Source organism: Prunus avium, chromosome 8 (assembly GCF_965620075.1).
Source record: "Prunus avium chromosome 8, drPruAviu1.hap1.1, whole genome shotgun sequence".
NCBI lineage: Eukaryota > Viridiplantae > Streptophyta > Magnoliopsida > Rosales > Rosaceae > Prunus > Prunus avium.
In genome coordinates, this window is record NC_142291.1 from 23,383,846 (window position 1) to 23,407,558 (window position 23,713).

General features: G+C 36.6%; 2 protein-coding genes and 2 non-coding genes across 8 annotated transcripts; 1 reads left to right on the forward strand and 3 right to left on the reverse strand.

Moving 5' to 3' along the window:
- Positions 1 to 451: 451 nt before the first annotated feature.
- On the reverse strand, positions 452 to 2,826 carry LOC110765588 (uncharacterized). Of its 2 annotated transcripts, XM_088246232.1 has the most exons (6): positions 2,495 to 2,826; positions 2,309 to 2,352; positions 2,023 to 2,180; positions 1,583 to 1,772; positions 1,173 to 1,273; positions 452 to 1,033 (listed from the first exon to the last, which is right to left on the reverse strand). In XM_088246232.1, exons 4-6 carry the CDS (start codon positions 1,678 to 1,680, stop codon positions 540 to 542), a joined length of 693 nt encoding a protein of 230 aa, XP_088102358.1. In that variant the 5' UTR covers positions 1,681 to 1,772; positions 2,023 to 2,180; positions 2,309 to 2,352; positions 2,495 to 2,826; the 3' UTR covers positions 452 to 539. The 2 variants fall into 2 exon arrangements, with proteins under 2 accessions (XP_088102358.1, XP_088102357.1); XM_088246231.1 differs by having other exon boundaries at positions 1,583 to 2,180.
- A 575-nt stretch (positions 2,827 to 3,401) lies between these two features.
- Positions 3,402 to 23,598, forward strand: MCM9 (minichromosome maintenance 9). 4 transcript variants are annotated; one of them, XM_021968738.2, is made up of 21 exons: positions 3,402 to 3,649; positions 3,780 to 3,882; positions 3,990 to 4,089; positions 4,193 to 4,331; positions 4,812 to 4,878; positions 5,333 to 5,507; positions 7,514 to 7,613; positions 8,077 to 8,174; positions 8,366 to 8,431; positions 8,648 to 8,740; positions 9,575 to 9,691; positions 10,730 to 10,802; positions 11,305 to 11,371; positions 12,337 to 12,418; positions 12,660 to 12,781; positions 12,882 to 12,949; positions 14,604 to 14,713; positions 14,791 to 14,838; positions 14,923 to 15,075; positions 15,702 to 15,787; positions 18,586 to 23,598. In XM_021968738.2, the coding sequence occupies exons 1-20, from the start codon at positions 3,513 to 3,515 to the stop codon at positions 15,776 to 15,778; spliced, it is 1,995 nt and encodes a 664-aa protein (XP_021824430.2). In that variant the 5' UTR covers positions 3,402 to 3,512; the 3' UTR covers positions 15,779 to 15,787; positions 18,586 to 23,598. The 4 variants fall into 4 exon arrangements, with proteins under 4 accessions (XP_021824430.2, XP_021824431.2, XP_021824429.2 ...); XM_021968739.2 differs by lacking the exon at positions 18,586 to 23,598 and adding an exon at positions 15,899 to 15,952; XM_021968737.2 differs by lacking the exon at positions 18,586 to 23,598 and having other exon boundaries at positions 15,702 to 15,878.
- Positions 19,966 to 20,089, reverse strand: LOC148292340 (small nucleolar RNA SNORD14). The gene has a single exon (XR_015827316.1). It is a non-coding gene; the product is annotated as a small nucleolar RNA SNORD14 (small nucleolar RNA).
- On the reverse strand, positions 20,271 to 20,392 carry LOC148292341 (small nucleolar RNA SNORD14). Its single transcript, XR_015826642.1, has one exon. It is a non-coding gene; the product is annotated as a small nucleolar RNA SNORD14 (small nucleolar RNA).
- Positions 23,599 to 23,713: the final 115 nt, after the last annotated feature.

The following is a 23,713-nucleotide window of genomic DNA, read 5'->3' on the forward strand; positions in this document are numbered from 1 at the left end:
GGAGCCAAATGTTGGGCCTAGGCCCCCTCCCGCCGGGGCAAAAGAGCAGCACTGGAGGTGCTCATAGAGGCCAGTTGTTGGCTTGGATGCTTGTCACATCAAAGGACAAAGGGCAACACCCTGGGCAATTACTCTCTGTTGTTGGTGTTGATCCTAACATCGACATTTATCCAATAGCTTATGCAGTGGCAGGGGCTGAGAATTATGAAATTGAGACTTGGTTTTTAGAACTCTTAGCTGTTGATCTCAGCTTTGGAAATAGCAATAGGTATGTGTTCACTACAGATAGATAAAAAGGCTTAATTGATGCAGTGGGTGACATGTTCAGACCTGTTCTCAGAAAACCCATGTCTAGTTTTTCCTTGTTGATCAAATGAAGTAAAAAAATAAGTAGTCGTTAAAATAGTATACTGAAATCTCATCTTCTACCTTAAGTGGAAGCAAAAATTTGGTCAACCACATTTCATATGCAACAATTGAAATCTCATATCTTATATTGAACTAACTACACATACAAATTCAGAATCACTGACAATCAACTAAAGTTTCCTCCTCTTCGAAGTCCTGGCTTGCGTTCGAACATTTCTCACTTTTCTTGATTGAAGATGTCTCGAGCTTCTTAGCCTTTGAGATCTGCCCACAACATGAACAGACCTTCCCCTAGACTTTACATGGTGGTGGCTATGAGTGCCATGCCTACTTGATGGGTAAAAAGATCTCTGCAGCTTGTCCTTTCTTCTCCTGCTGAGTGACTTCCGCTTTCTGCTGACATTCAAATTATGATAGTTATCCCGGAAATCAATTTCCTCGCTTGAACTGTATCCTTGTTCAATGTCTCGAACTTGGCAGCGGCGATGGAGGTAATGACGGCGGTTTACCCTCTTAGTGTTCTTTAGCTTGTACCACAGAAAACAAGTAATATCTTCTAGTGCATACCAGTATGTCTCACATGCAGCCCAACACATCTTGCAGAGGCTTTTTCCAATGCATTGGAATAACCCCAGCTTGAATAATAGATAGAAGAATAATAAAGCTGAACAAAAGTAAGAGGGTAAACAAATCAAACATTTCTGCAACTGAAGCTGAAAGCAAATTGCGCTTCCAAGGCTAGTCTACGAAGCAAACTCTAACGAAAATAAGAAGAGCACAACTAAAGAAGAAGGAGAAATTACTTATGTAGCAGAAGACCAAGATCATTAACAGTTTCAACAGATTGGAGACACATAGATGCTCAATAAAGCAAACGAAATCCCAGGGTCCTGAACACACATTCCTGCAGAATCAAACATATTAGAGTAATATTAGCAGTGCAGTGAAGTATAATCGAAAAAGTATTCGTCTTTCTTCTATCTTTCAAATGAAGTAAACAAGCAACAGATTACGAACAAAAAGCGAACAAGGAAAAATTGTATAAAAATTATCTGAAAGGTTTTGGCAAACAGATATGAAAAAGACTCATAGCAGGCTCCCAAGTCAGTGCAACACAACCATATCATACTATTTTTTATATGAAATTACGACAAATAATCGAACAGAATGATGGCCAGGCCGGCAATAAAGAGAACATTTCACCAGAACTTACTCGCATGAGCCACCAAACATGGTCTTAAATGGAGCCAAAAACGCCTTTTCAAGTAGACCACCAACCCCATCTGCAGCTTTACTGATGACATGCCCCATCTGCAATACAAGTTCAAGTTCAAAAGAATGTGTTTATTGCTGCCAACTCCTCCATCCCATTGATCTCGCTGCCCGCGAAAAAGTATATCAAGCTGCACAACAATACATGAAATTTGAATGTAAAAATGATTAATTAAAGCAATAATACAAACCCACAAAGTTGACCAAAAACATCATTAACAGTTTGAGATATTCTGAAGCAAACACATCGCTGAACAGTAGTAATTAAGCTATTCATGAGCAGATTTGCAGGAGACACAAAATAACATTAGCTTGATATACAGGTATTAATGCATGTTCCTTCCGTTTGCAGACAAATTCGATGTGGTCGAGGCCCTTCACCTTGCAACAACTGACGGCTGAGACTTTATCTATATTGCTACTCGGCTCCTTCAGCCTTCTTAGTATTGTCTAGATTTTGAAGAAGCCATGGTTATACTGGAAATGCACTACTGAAACTTCTGGCATACACACAAACTGCTGACGACAAAATCTTGTTTCTATCATGTATATGCAGACGAAAAGATAGTAAGAACAAATTCCAAGCATGATAACAGATGAAGAAATCTTATTCTAACAGATTTGAATTAAGAATATTTGAGAAGATTAGAAAGAATTTGACAAATACCCTTTTCTTGTGCATGTTACAGATTGAATGCCATCTCATGCTTCCTGCACGGTTGGAAAAAGAACTATCAAACAAAGAGAATAAAAAAAAACCCAAAAAAGAGTTGTAAAACAAAAATGGGAAGTCAGTATTCTGTATAGTTTGCAGATAATTTGATGAAAAAACAAACATAACCCATAAACTTACCCGATCTGTAGCTTCATGAAACTAGTGGAGAACAAGAAATGGATCTTCCGTCCAATGCAATTTGCAGGAGAAGCAGTGGCAGTTGGATGCAGTTAATCCCACGTTCTGCCTTTTGGTGTCTCTTCTCTTCTCTCTTTTTGCACGTTTAATCTCTTTGCTTTAATTTTTATTTTTACAATAACTTATTATCTGGCGTGTTGGGGGACATTAATCTGGTTGATTTGACCATGAACAAATCAACAGGTTTAACAAACCGAACGGAAATGTATGGTTTGGTTTAGTTTGATTTTGAACTTTTATAGACTGACCTAAATTGAATCGGACCATCTACTTATATATATTGTTTTATATGTGTAGAATTTTAATTAGATAATACTAATATAGGAGTGTTGAATTTGAAGTTTGATGAACTTTTGGAGTTATTGATAATAAGTGAGCTTTGGTTCGGCCGAAGATTTAGAGTGAAACCGATCCAATTCGGACATGATTGTTTTTTCTTGCAATTTTGTATGTCACCGGTCATTATCTATCTATATATATAAAGCAAAAGGCAGAGAATGGTGAAACATTCAAAATACCAGAAAATGCCATTGGTTAATGCAAACATTAGGAATTGAAATTATTAATTAAATGAGGATAATATGGTAAATTCACACTTTTTCATATTTAAAAAAATAAAAAATAAAATAAAAATCAGATAATGGCCTATTTTTATGGAACACAACTACCCATTATCTTTTTAATTCTAAAATAAATTTTAATTTTTTTAAAAAAAGCCCCTCGCACGGCGCTTGTTAGTATTATTTTTTGTTTTAAGGATATTTCTGGTATATTGATTTTTAGTGGATAATCAATACACTCAAAGAAAAATAAAATTTTGAATATCAAAACGACATATCAACACAAAGAGAAACTCTTGAGGCTGTGTCCAAAAAGAACCGAAGCTTTTAGCTGTAGCGAATGAAAAAAAGAAGACCACCCTTCCCGCTTATTCCCAATTTCCCCTTCTTCACCTCACATGGACTCGGCGGCAAAGGATGAGCAACCTGCTCACGTCAAACACTTGGCGGCATTTCTCATCCGCCACCACTCTGACCAGCTTCGCTCCGTCGCTCTCTCCCAAGACCCGAAGCTTCATTTCCCTCTCTACGTCAAGTACATCAAACCCTCATCAAAACCCATTTTACTTTTTTTTTTTCTTTTTCAATGGTTTGCATCTTTCACTCTCTGACTCTTTAAGCTATCTTTCTCTATCTCTCACTTTTTGTGTGTGTATATATTTTAGTTTTGCAGAGCTCATGGATGACGATCCTCCGCTTTCACACCTCGTCTTCTCTCAACCCACCGAGTACTTGCGGCTTTTCGACGAGGCGGCTGTTTGGGCTCATGTATGTATTCAAATTGTGTGTTTAATTACAAGTGTAGTCTTAATTTGTTGAACTGAACTTGTTGAAATGATGAATTTTGATTTGGGTATGTGTGGTATTCTGTGTAGAAAGTCATATTGGGGGATTTGAATGGTTCCTATAAAGGGATAAAGAAGGAATTCATTCATGTTCGTATCGATATCGGCGGTTCACCACTTGAATGCCCTGGTTTGCTTCTGTTTAAGCTCTTAAAAATTATTTGGAGCCATTTCTTTCAACTGGGTATTCTTAATTTTGTTATAAACTGTTGGTTGATGTGTGTGTTACGTAGAGACTTTTCCAAGCATTGGGCGTGTGAGAGTCAAGCATCGTGGGATTCTGCTTACTCTCAAAGGGACAGTAATTCGATCTGGAGCAATCAAGATGTATGAAGGAGAGAGGAAGTATATGTGTCAGAAATGCAAGCACGAGTGAGTTTTTTTTTCTCTCCACAACTATTACACACATACTGTGTTTGTGGAAAGAAAGAAACATCTGGATATATTAAAAATTCTTGTGCTTAAAGAAATATAATGTTCATAAATTTGGTTCATTTCACTTCTAAATCTTGACTAGCTATGTTAGCATCCTTGCTGCTCAATATGTTTTGAGAGCATGAATAACCTAGCTCAGTGCTATTGTATGTAATTTACCAATTACAGTAAAACTGTCTAGAAAAGTAAATTCTGCATCTGATCAGCAGTTTTTCTTGGAATAATTTCAGTATGAAAGATAGGTACTAAATATGATATTCTTTTACTATTTCATGTGGTATATTGAATCTTTTTCTTTGAGAACAAATTTGTAGTTTACTGGAATTATAGATGTAGCACATATGCAGATATTATTCCAGTATATATTGGAATAAACTCCTCTTTGCGTTGCGTTAAGTTAACTTTGTTTATCTGCAGATTCCTGGTTTATCCTGAGCTGGAATCGAGAAACTCCATAAAACTGCCATCATATTGCCCCTCTCAGGTTATTTACTTCAGCTCAGAACTAAGAATATTATTTTCTATTCATAGTTTGGAAAGTCCGAAGGCAACATTGAGATTAGCATTAGCAACTATCAGAAGAGGTCATGTGAGTACATGTAAAACATTAAAAAGTCTTTAGATTTTTTAAAGTAGGAACATTGTCATCTAGATCTTTGATTTTGGTTTTTTTAGACTTCTTGTAGTTTGCAATTATTCTTGGGCTTTAGCTTCAGTGGTACATGATGGGTTTGATTGGGTCGGTCGTTGGTTTCAATCATGCTAAGAATGAAGAGAGAATAATTGAAGATTGACACTCTGTGTGGATTCAGATGTTTAATAGGACACTTAGTGTTTTATTTTACTTTTGCATTTTTTTACGAGTCACATCTCTTCTGAATTTTGATATAATTATGCTTTTGGAGTTTTGGCATCTGATCTGATTTTCCCAATGACAGAGGTCTAGACCCTGTGAAGGCACAAAGTTCGGGCATTTAGAAGGTTCTATTACATGCCATGATTATCAGGAAATTAAAATCCAGGAGAGTACACATGTACTGGGTGTTGGGGCAATTCCTCGCTCAATTCCTGTCATTCTAAAGGACGATCTTGTTGATATTGTTAAAGCTGGAGGTACTACATTCTGGGATCTCTGCTTTCTTTTCTTCTTTTCTTTTTCTTTTTAATAATTTACCTCCTGATATTACTGATTCCAAAGTGAAACTTAATTTCAGTTTGAAAATTATCCCAGTTTTATTAATTGGAAATAAGTAATCATACATTTTTGTCAAAACATACTTTTAGTCCCTGTATTTTGCTTAGGAATTTTCAATTTCAACCCCGAATAAAAATGCACAATCATACCCCTGTAATTTGAATTAGGTTGCAATAAAGCCCAAATCTCAAAAAGTGATCACTTTTTCATGTTTTAAAAGGGATTGGAGAGGGAATTTGACATTTTAAGTGCAACAATAACCACCTGACAGTACAAAAAATTCAAAATCCTTTGTCCAATCCCTTAGAATACACATGACAAACTGGTAATCTTTTGGGCTTGATTGCAACCGATTGAAACTACAAGGGCGTTATTGTCCATTTTTAAACTACAGGGTCGAAACCGAAAATGCTAGCAAACTACAGGGACCCAAAGTGTATTTTGGCCTACATTTTTGGATAATACAAGAATGTGCTTGTTTTCAAGTTTCTTTCAGTGTAAACCATTTAAGATTACCATATATTGTTTTGCCTTTTAAAATATTAAAACAAAGCTCAATTATGGTTTACTTAAAGATGAACTTCATGGAAACTTAGCACTTTAAAAGGGTGTTGCATGAAGAAAATTCTTAACTTTGTACTAGAGAACTACAGGAAAAGAGGTGTGCTATCTCGAAGATGAAGCTGTTGTATATGTGCTCTTGAATCTCTTTATACTTATTTTGTATTTCTCCTTTCTCGGTTATTTCCTCTTGGATAAATGTTGTTTTATTTGTTTGTACCTGAAAAATCCTTGACTGTAAGATGACTAATAACTAAGCCATTTTACAAAATCTATGAGAAAACCATAAATCTTCACACTTTTATGGTCAAGTAATTTTCTTAAGTAATCATTTGGACTTGGGTGGTCAGATGTCAATAAAATTATTCTCTATCAATTCTCACTAATTTTATATAAAGATCATAGATATCTGTTCACTCCAACTAGGAAACTCAGCTTGGTTGCTTAGCAACTTGAGCTTTACCAAACTGATTCAGTCAAACAAAACTTTGTATAATTTCTTGAGTCCTTTTCTTTGACAATGTAATTGGTGACAGCTTCAGGATTTTGTGTAGACTTGTACAAAGATGGCATAAACCTTATCCTTTATCTTAATATCTTTTGCTATTAATAATGGTGTCCTTGTGGCGATTTGGACCTACTCTTTGAATATGTGGTTGTTTGTTATGTTAATTTGTGCCTGCATTTTTTCCTCATTATTATGTAGCATCTATTCTCATTATTATATAGCATCTTTCTTGTCCTGCTTTAAATGAATGAATCTATACATATATTATATATATATATATACATATATTATATATATATATATATATATATATATATAGAGAGAGAGAGAGAGAGAGAGAGAGAGAGAGAGAGAGAGAGAGAGAGAGAGAGCTTCCATTGAGGGATCCCTCAAATATTATTTGAGGGACACCCTTGTAGGGCCCACTCAACATTGTATTTCACTAATCCAAACCGTCTATTTTTTAGATAATCATTCAAAGATCATCTCTACAAAAAATCACTTGAATCCGATATCATTTGACCACTCAATTGAGTTATTGAAATTTTAGTACTTTCTCTAAGCACCGTGTTCATTGATTTTGTAGGACACAATTGGATGTCGAAACGGTTTCCGATTTATCTAATTTTTTGCAAGGATGATTTATGAATGTAGATTTAAAAAATAGATGGTTTGGATCGTTGAAAAAAAATTCGTACAGGACCCTAAAGGGTGTCCCTCAAATAATTTGATCCCTCAATAGAAGGGGACTGTAATATATATTTGTTTATGTTATAAGATGTTTTTAAAATTCGCTTGTATTACTTGATTTTGTTGTGTAGTGGTGAATATGACTTTTATTAATTGTTAATGCAGATGATGTTATCGTTACTGGGATATTAACTGCAAAGTGGTCTCCAGACTTAAAAGATGTGCGTTGTGACCTCGATCCTATATTAATTGCTAATTATGTTAGGTAAAATTAATAGTATTTTTTTTTTTGGAATTTACATCATGAATGGATTTAAGAATACCATATGGGGTTTCTTGATATCTTCTGTGTGATCTAGGTTGTATGAAGCTTAATATTGTGTTATGTTCCATTTCAATTATGCAAGTACATAAGTTATGTACTTGTATAATTGAAATGGATATCAGTAACTTACTGAGAAAAGCTTTATTACTATTTCTTCTATTGGATTACAGTCCCACCCTTCCCAAAAAGAAAGATGACACATTCACATAGCTCAAGTTTTGGATTTTTAAATTTAAGTATACCTTAGCTGCCTTGGCAGCTTAACAGTGTTGTATGCCGGTGAAGATACTGTTTGATAGCGTAAGCAAGTACAAGTAGAGACACTCAATATTAGTTTTTCTTCTCACAGATTTCACATTTTTATATTTGTTTTTCTAAAGAAATTATTGTGTTTGATATTTAGGAGAACTAATGAGCTGAAGTCAGAAATTGATATACCTGATGATGCTATTCTGAAATTTAACCAGTTCTGGTCCGACTTCAAAGATACCCCTTTGAAAGGTAGAAAAGTTATTGATTCGCAAATATTTATGAGAGAGTATTATCACTTTTTTGTGGCTGTAGCATAGTGGAATATATAGGATATTAAAGTTTAGTTAATTGTTATTTTGGAGTGATATGATATTGTACTATGAGCTTGAGTATCTTTTTCCATTATAACTTCTTTTTATTTTCTTTCGAGAATTTTACAGGGCGAAACGCCATTCTACGAGGCATTTGCCCACAAGTCTTTGGACTCTTTACTGTAAAGCTTGCAGGTATTTGGACATCAACATCCCATTCATGTTATTTACTAGGATTTCTAGCATTCTGAATGAACTAGTTTAGGGGTTTTGGTGGTATAACCAAGAAAATAAACTGATCTGTCTGTTTGTCTTTTCCCCCCCTTTTCCTTTCTACATTTCAGTTTCTCATTCATTTCTTTTTAATATTTCCTGTATAAAAATTAAATCACATTTCTTTGTTCAAAATAGTGGCATTAACACTCATTGGAGGTGTGCAACATGTTGATACTACTGGGACAAAGGTTCGAGGAGAGTCTCATTTGCTTTTGGTTGGTGATCCAGGTTATTTTTCTAATATTTATTTATCACTTTAGAGGTTTTCAGACCTGAATATTTTATTCTTAGAAAGGTTTAAGTCAACTGAAACTAAATGCCACGGTTCATTTCAATCACACTGTCACTTGCATTTAGCCATTTTTGTAATACAGCTTTTGATTTCATACTGTATCATGTGTGTAAGTTGAGGCTGTATAAAGAGGGTAGCTTCTATGAGGCTGAATGTACTTCAAATCCATGTTTGAAATTTTAGTAACTATTTGGTTTAGACAAGTGAAAGATCTGAGATTGCTATAACTGCCCTGTTGGAGTGGAGATAGAGAAAAATAGGGAAGAGGAGAGAGATTGGAAAGGGGATATCATGGCTCCAGGCCTTTCAACAACACTTAATATTATCATTCATCCCGAAACCTTGTTTTACAATTGATAGGCTTATTTATGGGCTTCAAATTGAACAACTGAAGATTTATATTAATACTAAAAGGCTCGTTAATTATAATGCAAGAAGACTCATCAAAAAACTAAAAAACTCAACACTTAATGCTAAAAGGCTCATTCAATGATAGGAATCTTAGAAAAAAAAATTAGAAGACATTGAGACCAAACACTTTAATTGACTATATTTTATACCCAAAATTCGGCTTAATCTCTCATGATTCCTTGCTTCAATAGATATCAGCCATAATACACACACAACTGCACATGCATGCAGGTCAGAACACACACTTGCACAAATATCCCACTGAAGTCCTGTAGATGTGTTATTGGATCTTGACCACTTTGGACTCTGAATTATAGTCATGGACTCTATTTATAACCGTTGGCAGCTAAAACTCTCAGGTACTGGAAAATCTCAATTTTTGAAGTTTGCTGCAAAGTTGAGCAACCGATCTGTTATTACAACCGGATTAGGAAGCACAAGTGCTGGATTAACTGTCACTGCAGTCAAGGATGGCGGTAAGTTTTCATATCTCCAGCTGAATCCTTAAGTTGTGTCTTCTAAAATAAATAAATAAATAAATAAATAAATAACAATTAAAGAATGCTGAATCATTAAGTTGGCAATGGTTCCATTTAGTTTGTCCTTACATTGCTTTTTCCTCGCTATTTTCATTTATTGACATTATGTATGTATGCAAGTGTTTTTCATCCTTCTATGTGACATGTTTGGAAATTAGTAGGATAGAAAGCATCAATGCAAGATATGACTGAGAGACATATATTCATATCATATAGAGAAGAGTGTTGGTTGTGCAGTGTGAATGCTTCTACTGACAAGTTGTGCTTGTCTATAGTTGAACTTCCCCTTGTTCATGCCTATAAGAATATAAGATCGTTTTTCCTTTTTTTTGGTAAAATTCATATGGGACAACATCGATCAAAGATATAGTGAACAAACACAAATATGACTATTTCTTATTTAGCAAAGATTTATGCATTAAAAAGTTGCTGTAATATATTATTTTGCACTAAAACTTTGTGTAAAGCATCAAACTACAATAAAGAGTGATTAATATATGAAGACACAAAAGAGCATTGTTAAAGAACTGATTTGTTTTTATGCCTGGAGAATTAGCCAAACATGAAGAAAGAGTGGTTTATATTAACTTGGCAGGCATATATGACCCTAGTACATATTCCATGTCAACCTAAATAGAAGAATAATGAAATACTAAAATTCTCTAAATTTTTTAAATCTTTTTTGATTTTGATAAAAATCTCCAAAGGTTGATTTCATGCACAAAAATTTTCAGATTAAAGTTTTCCACTTAAATCAGATTTAGTGTGTAATCTAGATCTCTTCTAAGCATGACTTTTTATTTATTTATTTATTTATTTATAAAGAAGAAACAAAAATATTCTAAATTTCTAAGCTTGGCCATGAACTTACATCATTTAATTGAGAAGCATTATTTGACCTCTATGCACTGTTTTGCTTTTTCTTCCAGTACAATATTAGAGTAAATGGATTAACTATGTTTACGGAATATCTAGGCGAATGGATGTTGGAAGCTGGAGCCCTTGTTTTGGCAGATGGTGGGCTTTGTTGCATAGACGAATTTGATAGGCAAGTCCTTTGATGGCTTTTTGGAACATGTATTTCTAGCCTTTTTCATCGTGCATTCAAATTGGTAATACATGATTTATATGTTTTGAAGTTATGACCTTACCATGTCCTGATTCTTTTTGTCATTAATAATTCATTGTCAATAATATTATCTCTATAGTTATACTTGTGAAAAATAACTTAGGGAAGCAACTCTGTCATTCTCGATAGAGAAAAAAGAAAATTTCAAATCTTAGATGCCTAGTTGCTTCTACTGGATTGCCCTGGATGATAATTAAGTGGGAATGGACATATGCATTTGCACTAAGCTCTATTACTCGGGAAATATATATATTAAACAAGGAAAGGAAATTGTAACTTCTGTTCTCAAGTATTTTTAGTTTTGGAAATTCTGACAAAGTCTCAGACAATTGCATAATATAAACTTGAACTTTAGTGGTTGACCTTGAAGTTGTTTCCTTGCTTTTTGCCATATAATATCAAGTTAATTCTGCTTTGGCAGCATGCGAGAACATGATAGGGCAACCATACATGAAGCAATGGAACAGCAGACCATAAGTGTTGCCAAGGTAACATCTTTTGCTTATGTTTTAGAAATAGTTTAAGAAAGAAAAATATGCCGTCCTCATGGGAAATTCGACTCTGTGTAAGGTGGGTTTAGTGTGTCAAATAGGTCAAAATCTGGCCAAACGAAATAGTGTTCTCTGCAGACTTTTTGTTAAGATAAGCAATGCAGACACACACGCACACTTGGGCTAACCATAAGGTTACACGCACACTTGGGCTAACCATAAGGTTACTCTCAAGCCATCAGGTTACCTAAACGAAGGGTCTAGGTAAGCTGGCCTCAGTGGACCTAGAGCATCGGATGGTCTTCACTTTTAATGCGGACTTGATTAAGCATAAGGGTGGCCTTGGGTTGCTACAAGTTCAGCAGCCATGTGGGGCAATGAAAAAGAAATTTTGCTTACTCTCACTCAGGCTATCACACAGCTTGTTTCTTATTGTCTTTGTTCTGGTCTTTTTCAGTGTTGCTCTTGAATCTTCTGTGTTTTTCTAAATATTAAAAAGCAGAATCAGCTGCAAGTCCTACAAACAACATGCACATTAATACAAATGATTTTCTCTTTCTTCGATGCATTACTCTTCAGTGGAATCTATTTTCCTTTATTCTATCAGTGCATGCTATGTTTCTGATAAATAATACAGTAAAAGAGGATAAGGAAAGTTAGGATACAATGAATTTCAAATTGCTATAATAGATGCTATTATGCACTACAGATATTGGATTGTCTGTGCTGTTTCCATGTGCTTTAATTACCTATAACATGCTTCAATTTCTATCCATGTGTATAGAACTATTTTCTTACCCCTCGCGCTTCTAAACAACATGTTTATATATTTTCTGTTTGTTCGAAATCCTGTATAGAAGTCTGCAGCCTATACTATTATTGATTGTTTTAAAAAAAATGTTCTATTCTATGTTTACTAAGAGCTGACTATTCCTCTCTCTCTGTGTATCTCTCTTTGCTAGGCAGGTCTTGTGACAACTCTCAGTACTAAAACAATTGTTTTTGGTGCAACCAATCCCAAGGGACAGTATGATCCTGATCAATGTACTACTTACATTCAGAAGATATTGTTAGTTGGATTTATTTGTCTAGATTATGGTTTTCTGATTATGTACATCTGTCATTTGTGGAAGACTATAAACTTTCTATTTCTTGAATTACTTGGAATATCTAACGGAGATCATTATTGCTTTTCTTAAATTTTAGCCTGTAAAAAACACATTTCTTCTAAAATAGTAGTCGCTCAGCTTATCCTAAACTTTATTCTCTTATTTTTATCTTGTAGCTCTGTCTGTCAATACGGCACTCTCTGGTCCCTTATTGAGCAGATTTGATATAGTCCTCGTACTCTTGGATACAAAGAATCCTGAGTGGGATGGGGTCGTGTCATCTCACATTCTTTCTGAGGTAATCTGCTCTTAAGATTGTGTAAGTGGCACTCTGTTGTCTTGCAGCCATTTGGATGAATCTAATCATGATTTTTTCCCCTTTTACTAAACCACTTCAGGGAGAACCAGACAAAGACAAGCAGGATGAAGATTTAGCAAACATCTGGCCATTTCCCATGCTCCGCAGGTAAAATGTTTTCTTTAGTTGAAGAGAGCTTAAATTCAAACCCTGATTTTCTATTTTCCAAAAAGTTGTCTATGTATAAATTATTTTTTCTGGTTAAGCCCAAGTGGTGACGGAGGGTAGGGAAATGGGTTAGGATCAGGCTAGGTCAAGGGTTGAAATCCCTTCCATTGTTTTCGTAAAAAAAATAAAAAAATATCCCTTCTATTGCAACAACAAATATTATTTTTGTGCTTTCTCATGTTTGTTATTTTCAATAAGTAAAAAGTAGAAACATCAACAAGGGGTCAGATGAGTCGTCAGGCTTGTGGTTTACTCCCATGTGTTCTGGGGTTCTATTTCTCACGGTACCTAGCTAACTATTTGCTAGAGTTTCCTAGTTCCCAAAGATTGTAAGGTTTGAAGGGGGACCAGGTTTGAATCTGAGTCTGCCAAGCAGATTTGGGGGATTTCTGGGTAGTAAAAAAGAGAAAAAAGAGAAACAAAGAGAAACAAAGAACAAGTAGAAACTTCTCAGAATGTACACTAACAAATCGAATGATAAATGGATAAATCCATGTTTGTAGAAGCAGAGGTCATGCCAATTTTCAGAAAACTTGGCTGACATCTTATGTATTGTTCCTGGCAATTGTTAGGTGCTGGTTAGTGTACTAGTGCTACTAATCTGCCTACAAAAGCAGTTGATTCGATAAAAGCTTGTGATTTTTGTCTTTTATATGCTAGTTTATCCTTTGAGGAGGTGAAGAAGTTAGACTTTTGCATCACCTGTTTATAATGGAGAGTATCCCACCTAAAAACTATTAGCGATCATAATGTATTGTAAAGATGATTATCTTATTTATGTGTCAATACATGTATAAATGTGGTCAGCTGTAATCAAAGGGACTCAAGTATTATGCTTTGCAACATATAGGGTATTGTTAAAACTTCCCTAAAAGAAAAATACCTTTAAAATAGTATGTATAGCTTCTTTGGATGACCCTTAGTAAACTCTACGAATGCACACATGCTTGCACGTGTAAATATTATTGCGCATATGGCAAAGGGTACACTTGGTATGGGATCAAATGCTCTTCTCTTATGGTTCAGGGATGGGCTACAAAATAGGACGTACCTTCCCTCTTACTTTGTTATTTTGTACATGCTGTTTTGTCCGTTCTGTCATCTATTCAACCCAATTTGGTCGATATTTGGTGCAATTTCTATCTACCTGACTGTGTGCTCTGATACTAATGCTCTGATGATAAAACAAACATAAAATTTAAGAAATGGAGAATCAACTGAGTCATGTACAGCCTTATATGGCCTTCATATATATATATATATATAGTCAAAGAATAATTCCTAAAAATTCGCCCTAGAAATAATCCAAATTAGCTCAAACAAATAAACTAAATCAGCTAAACCAATCTGGCAAATGAACTCAATCATCCCACACCATAAGGCTTTTCATATCCTGCATCAACATCTTTCGAAATCATTAAAATATCTGAACTATCTACGTCCAAAAGCATGAACTCCTTAAGGTACTATATTCAACAACCAAAATCCCCTTAATGGAGGTGTTCTCTTCTGTTACACTGATATGTTTCAAGTAAATTTTGTGTCCGACCCTTGCATCAAATTCTATATTCATTTTTTTGAACAAATCTTGCAGATATATTCACTTTGTAAAAGGGTACTTCAGACCAGTCCTTACAAAGGAAGCTGAAATAGTCATCTCTAGCTATTATCAACTCCAAAGAAGATCTGCAACGGGCAATGCAGGTTCCATCTTAAACAAGTTCCCTTTGTTAAATCTGTCTGTACTTGTTCTATCCAATTAGTGATTTTTTGTGACTCAGCGAGGACAACTGTGCGCATGCTTGAAAGCTTGATACGCCTAGCTCAGGGTACATTAATCTCTTTGCGGAGCAAATATCTTAACTCAATCTCCCATTTCACTCTCTAAGATGTTGACTGGGCCTATATTGCAGCACATGCAAGACTGATGTTCAGAAATGAGGTCACTCGTTTGGATGCGATTACAGCCATTTTATGCATTGAATCATCCATGACTACCTCGGCCATCGTAGACAGTGTTGGAAATGCTCTGCATTCGAATTTCACTGAGAACCCTGATCTGGAATGTATCCTTGCCAGCTATTTGTGTATGCATTTTTCTTTTGTTAAGTTCTGTCCTTGCATATTCATTTTGTATGTGCATGCTAAAATGTTATGAAGCAGATAAATAATTTTGACATGCCCTAAAAACTGAACTAAATAGAGTGTTGTGGAGAGGATTTTCACCATCTTGACCCATTATTCCTATCTGTCTAGTGTAGTTGGGCAACAGAGTCGGTGTTCGTTTCCTCTGGTTCAAGGCCAATTTTGTAGACCCTTATTGGCTCTTAACTGTGCTATTAAAGTCAAGTGTATGGAAGCTATATTGGTTGCTGCTTTGGCCTATAGAGCAATTCAAACAGCTGAAATTTGGAAAGGTAAAGGCAAACATGGATGTGGTTGGAGGTTGTGTAACTAATTTTTTTTGCTTTTCCAAATCGAGTTGTGTTAAAAATATATGGGGGGAGAGAGAGAGCTTAGATTCTTTATATGCCTTTTGCAGTAAAATCATATTGTTGGATTTATGTGCTAGTAGAGAGCTTCTCAGAAAAATAAGAACTGAAATCTTTAATTAATTACTTTGTATATTTTAGAGTCTTAGCATGCAATTATCCAAAGATTGCCATTGATCCCTTGACTATACATCCGATAGATGCCACACAAGAAAGACTGATCCTTGAAAAGCTAAGATCATTTGATGATTTCCCTGATGCAAATAGCATGCGATAAGCTTGGCAGGTGAGATGCTTCGAAAGCCTTATGTACAGATGACAAACTTAACATCTTGTATTCTTTTCTATGGAATTAATTATGTACTTTTTAGAGTTTTCATACTGGTTGATTTTGCAGTTCATGCTGAAGTACATTGAATGGTCAGTAAATTATTATTATTTTGAATAGAAACACTTTTGATTCAAAATTGAAGGGTAAAATAAGAACATTTAGACCAAACGAAAGAAACACTATCCTGAAGAGCAGACACAATGCCACTCAACACAGAAAATAAAACAGCCAAACATAAGAGACCCCTTACGATACTACAGCTATCAGATTACGCATAATTGTAGGATAGGGTATATTCTTAAAAGCAAGTGAAGATGATGCCCAAAGAGCAGCCCAAAACTTCACTCTTTCCCATAACTCTTCCACCCCCACTCCCTTATACTCCTCGAATATTCTCCTATTACGTTCCAGCCAAAGGTTCCAGACCACTGCTTGCATCAGACTGCCCCAGAGAATTTTAGCCTTCTTTCCCCTTCCCAAAGCATAAAATCTGATTGAAAAAAGTTCAAAGCAGCCTTCCGGTATTACCCACACCGTGTTTACTTCCTTTAGTAACATCTCCCACAATTTTAGGGAGAAAGGGCAATGAAGGAGGAGGTGGTCCACACTCTCCCCTGCCTTATTACATAAAGCACACCAGTGCGGGCTAATGCACACATAGGGACAGTGTCTCTGTAGTGTATCTCCTGTATTAAGTTTTCCCAACACCGCTTGCCACACAAAGATCTTAACTTTTGGAGGAGTCTTGGCCTTCCAAATTTGAGTGTACGGAGAGAAAACCTCCCCTTCACCTCTACTCTGAATATGGGAACATAGAGACTGACAGGAGAATAACCCGGAGGGGTCTAGCTTCCATCTTCTCTTATCCACTCTAGAAGTGACCAATCTCACTCCCTCTAATAAGTCCAATAATCTAGCCACCTCCGCAATCTCTAATTCATTAAGATTCCTCCTGAAACCAAAATCCCAACTGAGAGGGAACCCATTCGATACCGTAAAGGAGGAAATTATGTGGTTTTGCTTCCTGGACAGATTGAAAAGTCTTGGAAACACCTTTTTCAAAACACCACCCCGGCTCCAATCATCCTCCCAGAATCTGACCCTAACTCCCTCTCCAACCACAAAGACACATCCTTGACGGAATAAATTATAGCCACTAGAAATATCTCTCCAAGGGCTGCGGCAAGATCCTTGTCTCGCAGGTTTAGCATCCCACCCGTTTGTATCCATTCCATAAATGCTTCTGATCACTTTATGCCATAGAGCATGAGTTTCATTAGGAAACCGCCACAGCCATTTGGCTCTCAAAGCCTCACTTTTAGCTTTCAACGAACCCACTCCTAGTCCTCCAAATATTTTTGCTTTACCCACAATCTCCCATCTCACAGCGTGGTTTTTCTTCCCATCCAAGCCTTCCCACAAGAAATCCCTCATAAGTTTCTCAATTCTATTGGCTTCTCCAATGGGAATCCTAAAAAGGGACATGTAGTAAATCGGAATACTACTCAACACTGCTTGAATCATTGTGAGTCTTCCCCCTTTGGATAAGCAGGCTTTTTTCCATTTTTGTAATCTATTCTCCACCTTTTCCACTACGGGGTCCCAAAACTTGATTGCTCTGGGGTTCCCACCTAGGGGAAGACCCAGATACGACATAGGCCAAGCCCCCATTCCACATCCCCAAGCTCCTGCCAGCTCATTCAACAGCCCATCCTCAACATTAATGCCAACTAGAGAACATTTCGATTTGTTGATCTTCATTCCTGACATGAAACAGAATAAATCCAAAATTTGAAGGAGATTGTTCCAGTACTCTTCTTTATCCTCAATGAAAAAAATGGTATCATCGGCGAACTGGAGATGGGATACCTCCACCATCTCATGCCCCAGAATAAGACCATGAAACTGATCATCAGCTTGGGTTTTCTCCATAATTCTACTCAACACATCTATTACCAAAGTGAACAGAAAGGGGGAGAGTGGGTCACCTTGTCTTAGACCCCTTGAGGCCCAAAATTTACCCCTAGGCCTTCCATTAATCATCACAGAGAAATTAGCCGACTCAAGACATCCTCGAATCCAGCTTCTCCACCTGTCCCCAAAACCTTTCCTGATCATAACCTCATCTACAAATCTCCATTCCACATGATCATAGGCTTTCTCAAAGTCTATTTTGAACACCATTCCTGATTTGTTAAGCTTTCGGCTTTCCTCCACCACCTCGTTGGCAATCAAGGCAGCATCCAATACATTCATTGATAAGTATTAGTAGATTATGAATGTACAATTTGAATGCAACTATTAGTTCATTTTTCATGTACTTTTCGAATGAAAATCCCGTATGTACATTATTCAATGGATGTGTAGACTGTAAAGTAGAACTTTAGGTCCATTAATAAGACCCTTACAACTTGAGAAAACAGTAAAATTTCCAATCCTTATAATCACAGTTTATACTTTATAGAAGTTTTTGCAGCTTCTTTCTATTCTCTCGAATATTCAATGTCCTAGAGAAGATTTATCTTTAAGAATCCAGGGTTTTTATTCTTTTTGTGTTGCCATGACATTTCTATTGACGAAGAGTTTATGCTGCAAACTCAGAAGCTCCTGACCTGCTTCCTCTGATATATTTGGATTGGCTGCGCCACCAAAATGAATAATAATTCATTTGTTATTTGTTGATTTCTTAAGCGAATCTAATATTTGAAAAATGTTGCGTTCCAATAATCCATTATATATATGTGATGATGCAGAGAATATGAATATGTGAGACAGAAGTTGCAAACCCTCATTCACATTGTGCCAGATGAACATTTTCATGCTATATAACAATTTGCACCATGTTTAATTTTTGAAAGGATTTTGCTAAGGTCAATCACCCACGCGCATGCCTGATTCTTTTAAGGTTAATGAGATTTGAGTGCTACATGTATCAACGGTAAGAAATTGCCAATAGGCGCTTGGACAACTGACTGAAGTGCAACTCGTTTTAAAATCACTTGAGCTCCTAAATAGTGAAGAAGTGAGTCTAATTTTGAGAAATCATGGACTACCGGATTCCTCAAATTTATCATTCTCGAGAGAAGGGCAAGGCAGTGATAGGATGAAACATTTGTACTGAAAATCTGTGGTTGGCAACTATATGATTTGCACCACTACAAGTAGATTGATGTGGTCTTCGAATTTGTGCTTTTGTGTGCTACATTTACCCCTGAAAAGAAAGAGGTCAAAAGCGAGATGAGCAAGGCCATCTCCAATAGTGGGATAAATCTTCAAATTTAGCATTTTCACACCCAAAATCCATCTTTAGCAAGTGGGCTAAATGTGCCGTGTCACCGGCTCAAGCCCAGTCAGAGGGCCAAATGTGGGCTAAATTTTATGGGTGGGCTATGTTTAGCCCTCCATTACTAGAGATAGCCTAACTAATTTTGACAAAAAAATTAATAAAAAAAAAGGCTTTTTATCACAAAACGTCCCTGACGTTTGCGAAATTATCAGATTGCATCCTTAAAGTTTTTTTGTATCACTTATGGTCCCTAACGTTAATATGGGTGCTCTTAAATAGTCCCTTTGTCAAAAAAACTGTTAAATCCAAGGATATAATCGTCAAATCAATCCAAAATTATAAAATATATATATTTTATTCCCTTCCCTTCTCTTTCTTTCTTCTTCTCTCTCTTTTTTTCTTCTTCTTCTCTCTCTACCAGATTCCTTTTCTCTCTCTGTTTCTCTTTTTTTCCCCTATCCTGTCACTCTCCTTTTTTCTTCTTTCCTAGCAGCGGTCAACTATTACAAAAGAAGTTTGTGACAACTTATTAATGGCATGGTTGAATAATACTTGTTCCCATCATTTCAAAGTATGCATGGAAGCCTTTAACTCGCAAGTTCAACCACCAATTGTCCCAAGCATCAAAGTATTCTAACTTCTCCTTCTCAATGTCTTTACTTTAAATTAAAAATGTTGTTATTTTCAATGTCTCCAGTGCTAAAATTTCCAGTAGAAATAGGAATCAGGGACTGTTTCATGTGATTAATCAGCACCAGTTGAAAAGCAAAACAAACTTGTAAAAACAGTAGATGTAAAACAAGAAACATAATTAGAATGCCAATTTGATTGATTGTATAAGAAAATAAGCCTCAGACATCCAAGGAAGGATAAAAGCAGCACAAGCTCTCAAGCCTGGCGAAGGCGAAAGCTCTTGGGCGGCCATTGCGAATGTTCTTGAGAAACAAGCCTTAGATTTGTCACCACAGGTGATTCAAACCAAACATACAGCACATTGAAATGAGATTTTAAAACTGTAAGAAAATATAAATTTTGCCAAATCAAATATGCTAGATTTTAAAAACAATTCGCAACATTAATGGAAATCTCGAAACCAAGCAGAAAACCAATTTACAGCATCAAATTTAAAAAACCAGAGTCTTTTTATTTTGCAATCTCAGACATCCAAGGAAGGATAAAGCAGCATTAGCTCTCAAGCTTGGCGTGGCGAAAGCTCTCAGGCGGCCACTGCGAATGTTCTTGAGAAACAAGCCTTAGTTTTGTCATCATTGATTACAATATTCAAAGATTTATATTCAATAAAATAATCACAAGCCTTCTTTCTTCTTTTGTAATAGTTGAGTAAATTGACCGCTGCTAGGAAAGAAGAAAAAGGAGAGTGACAGAGGATAGGGGAAAAAAAAGAGAAACACAGAGAGAAGAGGTAAGGAATGTGGCGGAGAGAGAAGAAGAAGAAAAGAAGAGAAAAAGAAGAAGAAAGAAAGAGAGAAGGGAAGGAAATAAAATATATATATTTTATAATTTTGGATTGATTTGACGATTATATCCCTGGATTTAACATTTTTTTTTTACAGAAGGACTATTTAAGAGCACCCATATTAACGTTAGGGACCATGAGTGATAAAAGAAAACTTTAAGGATGCAATCTGATAGTTTCGTAAACGTCAGGGACGTTTTGTGATAAAAAGCCAAAAAAAAAAAGAAAAAAGAAAAGAAAAGGAACCGGCAGTTTTAATGACAAAGACTCAAGTTAACAAAATTAAAACTTTTGGGTGGGGGCCTAGCCCCAATGGCAAGTTTACTATTATAAGTGCTTATTATGTCCAATTGCAAGATGAGTGTAGGGGTCTTTTTTGTTCCAGCAGCCTGACGAATGGGCTTGGGCTGCTGTAAGGGATGAACAGATGTGTGAAATTGCCCCTTTGTGTCTGAGTTCGAAAATTAAGCCCCAAGGATGCTTCGAAAGGGTAGTAAGGCCTTAGGAGACACCTTGGTTACCTTCACCAATGAGAATAACAACAAATTACAGATAATTTCTTGGTGTTTACATATAGAATCTTAGCTTGGCATGAGAAGCTTGTGGCATGGGAGCATAGTTGCCATGAGTTTAGTACTAAAGAGAAAATTAAGTGTTTATGGGGAAATATGGGTATCAAGAAAAGGGATTTTGAAGAGACGTTTGGTGGGGAATGAGGGAAGGAAAGGAAAAGATGGCTTGGGCGCTATTTCCGGCAGCTCGACGGTGACTCTGTCAAATGTCAGAATAGCATGACAAAGGGGAAAGCTGAGGAAGGAGATGAACTAAGCACGAAAATTGCTGGTTTTGAAAGTAAGAGAGGAAGCTTGCTCTCTGGTTGTGGATTGTGTTGTGTTGGGTAGAAGAGGCCTAATGGTTTCTTCCCAATCTAGCTAAGCTTTCCTCTTCCTTTCTTCTCCTCTTTCTTGACTTACTTCATGGTGGCAAAGTCAGCTCTGCCCAATCCCACAAAATCAGAGATTTTGGGTGCTCCAAGTTTCTTCCAGCGGCTGCCTCAGAGGGGAACTTCCCTTTTTCACCCATCTTCTTTCTCCTCTTTCTTCCTCTTTCCATGGCCAAATCTGCTGAAGGAAGTAAAGTGGGTGCGCCTACTGGTTTCAGGGATGGCATCCTTCCTTGCGTGCTAATATCCCTTGGTTCCTTGAAGGATTTTTGCTTGGAACTTGCTCCCAAGCCTCCCAGCAGCCAATCACGTGTGGACTCTCCAAGACGTGATTTTCTCTCCCAGCTGAGTGCCAAGACTTGTGCTCCCTTTTTATTCTAATTACATAGGCTTTTTTTAAGTCCACCACATGATTCATCTAATGGATGGGATAATCTAATCAAGTGTTGGGCCTTTTAGTTGGCTTATTCTAATTGGGGCAATGGGCTATTTTGGTTGGGCTATTTTAGTTGGAGTAATGGGGTTATTTTGGTTGGGCTATTTTAGTTGGAGTAATTGGGCTATTTTCTCTCTTGTGCTTACCCACGTTTGGGCCTAAAAAATGGGCTTGAGTCCCGAGGCCCTCAAGCGACCCGAGACTTCCATTTCTCGACCCATCGATGGGCCTATGATAACTTGTCACCATCCATACCACAACCCACTCAAGCAAGCCCCGGGCATTCGAGTGGCTTGGGCCCACTTCAGCTTGTTGTGGGATAATAATTTCTCGCTTGGCATGACATGTCGCTTGGCGTGCCTTTTTTAAGTATGACGCTTGATAGGACGATTGGCACGAATTTGCAGTGCTAAATGCATCCTTATAAATTTAATTTCAGCTTCTGTCATGATAGATTTCTATTTTGGCGTGGCATGTAGGATATGACTTGTGCATGGCGGACTTTTGTGCACTTCAAATCGAGTCTTTTTTCAATAATATGTTATCTTGGGCCTGGAATTTATTCGGGTCCAACCATGGATTTTTTGGGCCTCAACAATGAGATTATCCACTTTAATGCAGATCTCCTTGGAAATGTGGAGGATCACTATGCCTCCTAAGGTGAAGCTTTTTTCTGGTTATTTATCAAAAAGAGACTCCAAGTGAGAAGTTATTTCCACAAATTTCTTCCTCATGTTAACCTTGAGTGTCATTTGTGCAAAAATCAAAATGAAAACTATCAATCATCTATTTTTCAAGTGCCCTTTTGCTATAAGTATCTGGAGATGTACCTCGCTCCTCTCAATATCTATCCCGCAGGATTTTGATGCTGTTTCTTGGTTATCTACCCTCTCTAGTAAATCCACTAGTGATGGCCCGAACACTCTTATCAAAGCCTTACTGATTTGCTGGTAAATTTGGGACGCTCGTAACAAATGTGTTTTCTAAGACGTTTCCCCACATCATGCGAGAGTTGTTGCTGGTCAAATTGGTATGGACTATTGGAAACTTAATTTCAAGTCTTCCTCTAGTGTGTAGCATGTGAAGAACATTAAATGGTAGCCGCCTCCCATGGATTGGGTCAAAATTAATTTTGATGGTTATGTTCACAATAATAAGGCTGCTACAGGTTTTATTATTCAAGATTGGAATGGGCATTGGTGCCAAAAATGCTGTTCAAGCTTCTATAAGAGTTGTCTTGCTTTGCGTGATAGCCTTGCCCATGCAATTCATAATGGGTGGCGCAAGATTTGTGTGGAAGAGGACTCTAAATTGGTTATTGATTGCATCAACAAGGTCTCAATTTCTTGGAGTATTTTATTGTTAGTTCAAGATATTTGGATGCTGGCTTCGTCTTGTGAAGAAGTTTCGTTTATTCATGTCTTTCGAGAAGCCAATTTTACGGCAGATGCTGTAGCTGACTTAGGCCTTGGCCTCTCCACTTCCCGTGTGTGGGAGCATGGTTTGCCGCTGAATTGTTCATTTCTTTTTTATTTTGATTTATTTAGGCATGCGTGCCCCCTGGTTTCGTTTGTGATTGTTCTTATTTCTCCATAAAAAGAATAAACAAAACTTTAGTTGGGTCGGAGTTATGCACATTACAATAATCAGGTACCAAATTGATGCAAATGAAAGTTCGTGTAATGAATAAAATATCATGTTTGGACCTTGTTTCTGTATGATTGACTGAGCTTGAGAAT

Excerpts from the sequence above, each read along its gene's own strand:
- LOC110765588 (XM_088246232.1), bottom strand. The coding sequence starts at position 1,680 with ATGGGGCATGTCATCAGTAAAGCTGCAGATGGGGTTGGTGGTCTACTT. Across the intron at positions 1,274-1,582 it reads ATGTTTGGTGGCTCATGCGA|GAATGTGTGTTCAGGACCCT; the intron begins GTAAGTTCTGGT and ends TTGATTCTGCAG. Across the intron at positions 1,034-1,172 it reads CTTGGTCTTCTGCTACATAA|CTTTATTATTCTTCTATCTA; the intron begins GTAATTTCTCCT and ends ACTTTTGTTCAG.
- MCM9 (XM_021968735.2), top strand. The coding sequence starts at position 3,513 with ATGGACTCGGCGGCAAAGGATGAGCAACCTGCTCACGTCAAACACTTG. Across the intron at positions 7,614-8,076 it reads TTAATTGCTAATTATGTTAG|GAGAACTAATGAGCTGAAGT; the intron begins GTAAAATTAATA and ends TTTGATATTTAG. Across the intron at positions 12,782-12,881 it reads CATCTCACATTCTTTCTGAG|GGAGAACCAGACAAAGACAA; the intron begins GTAATCTGCTCT and ends AAACCACTTCAG.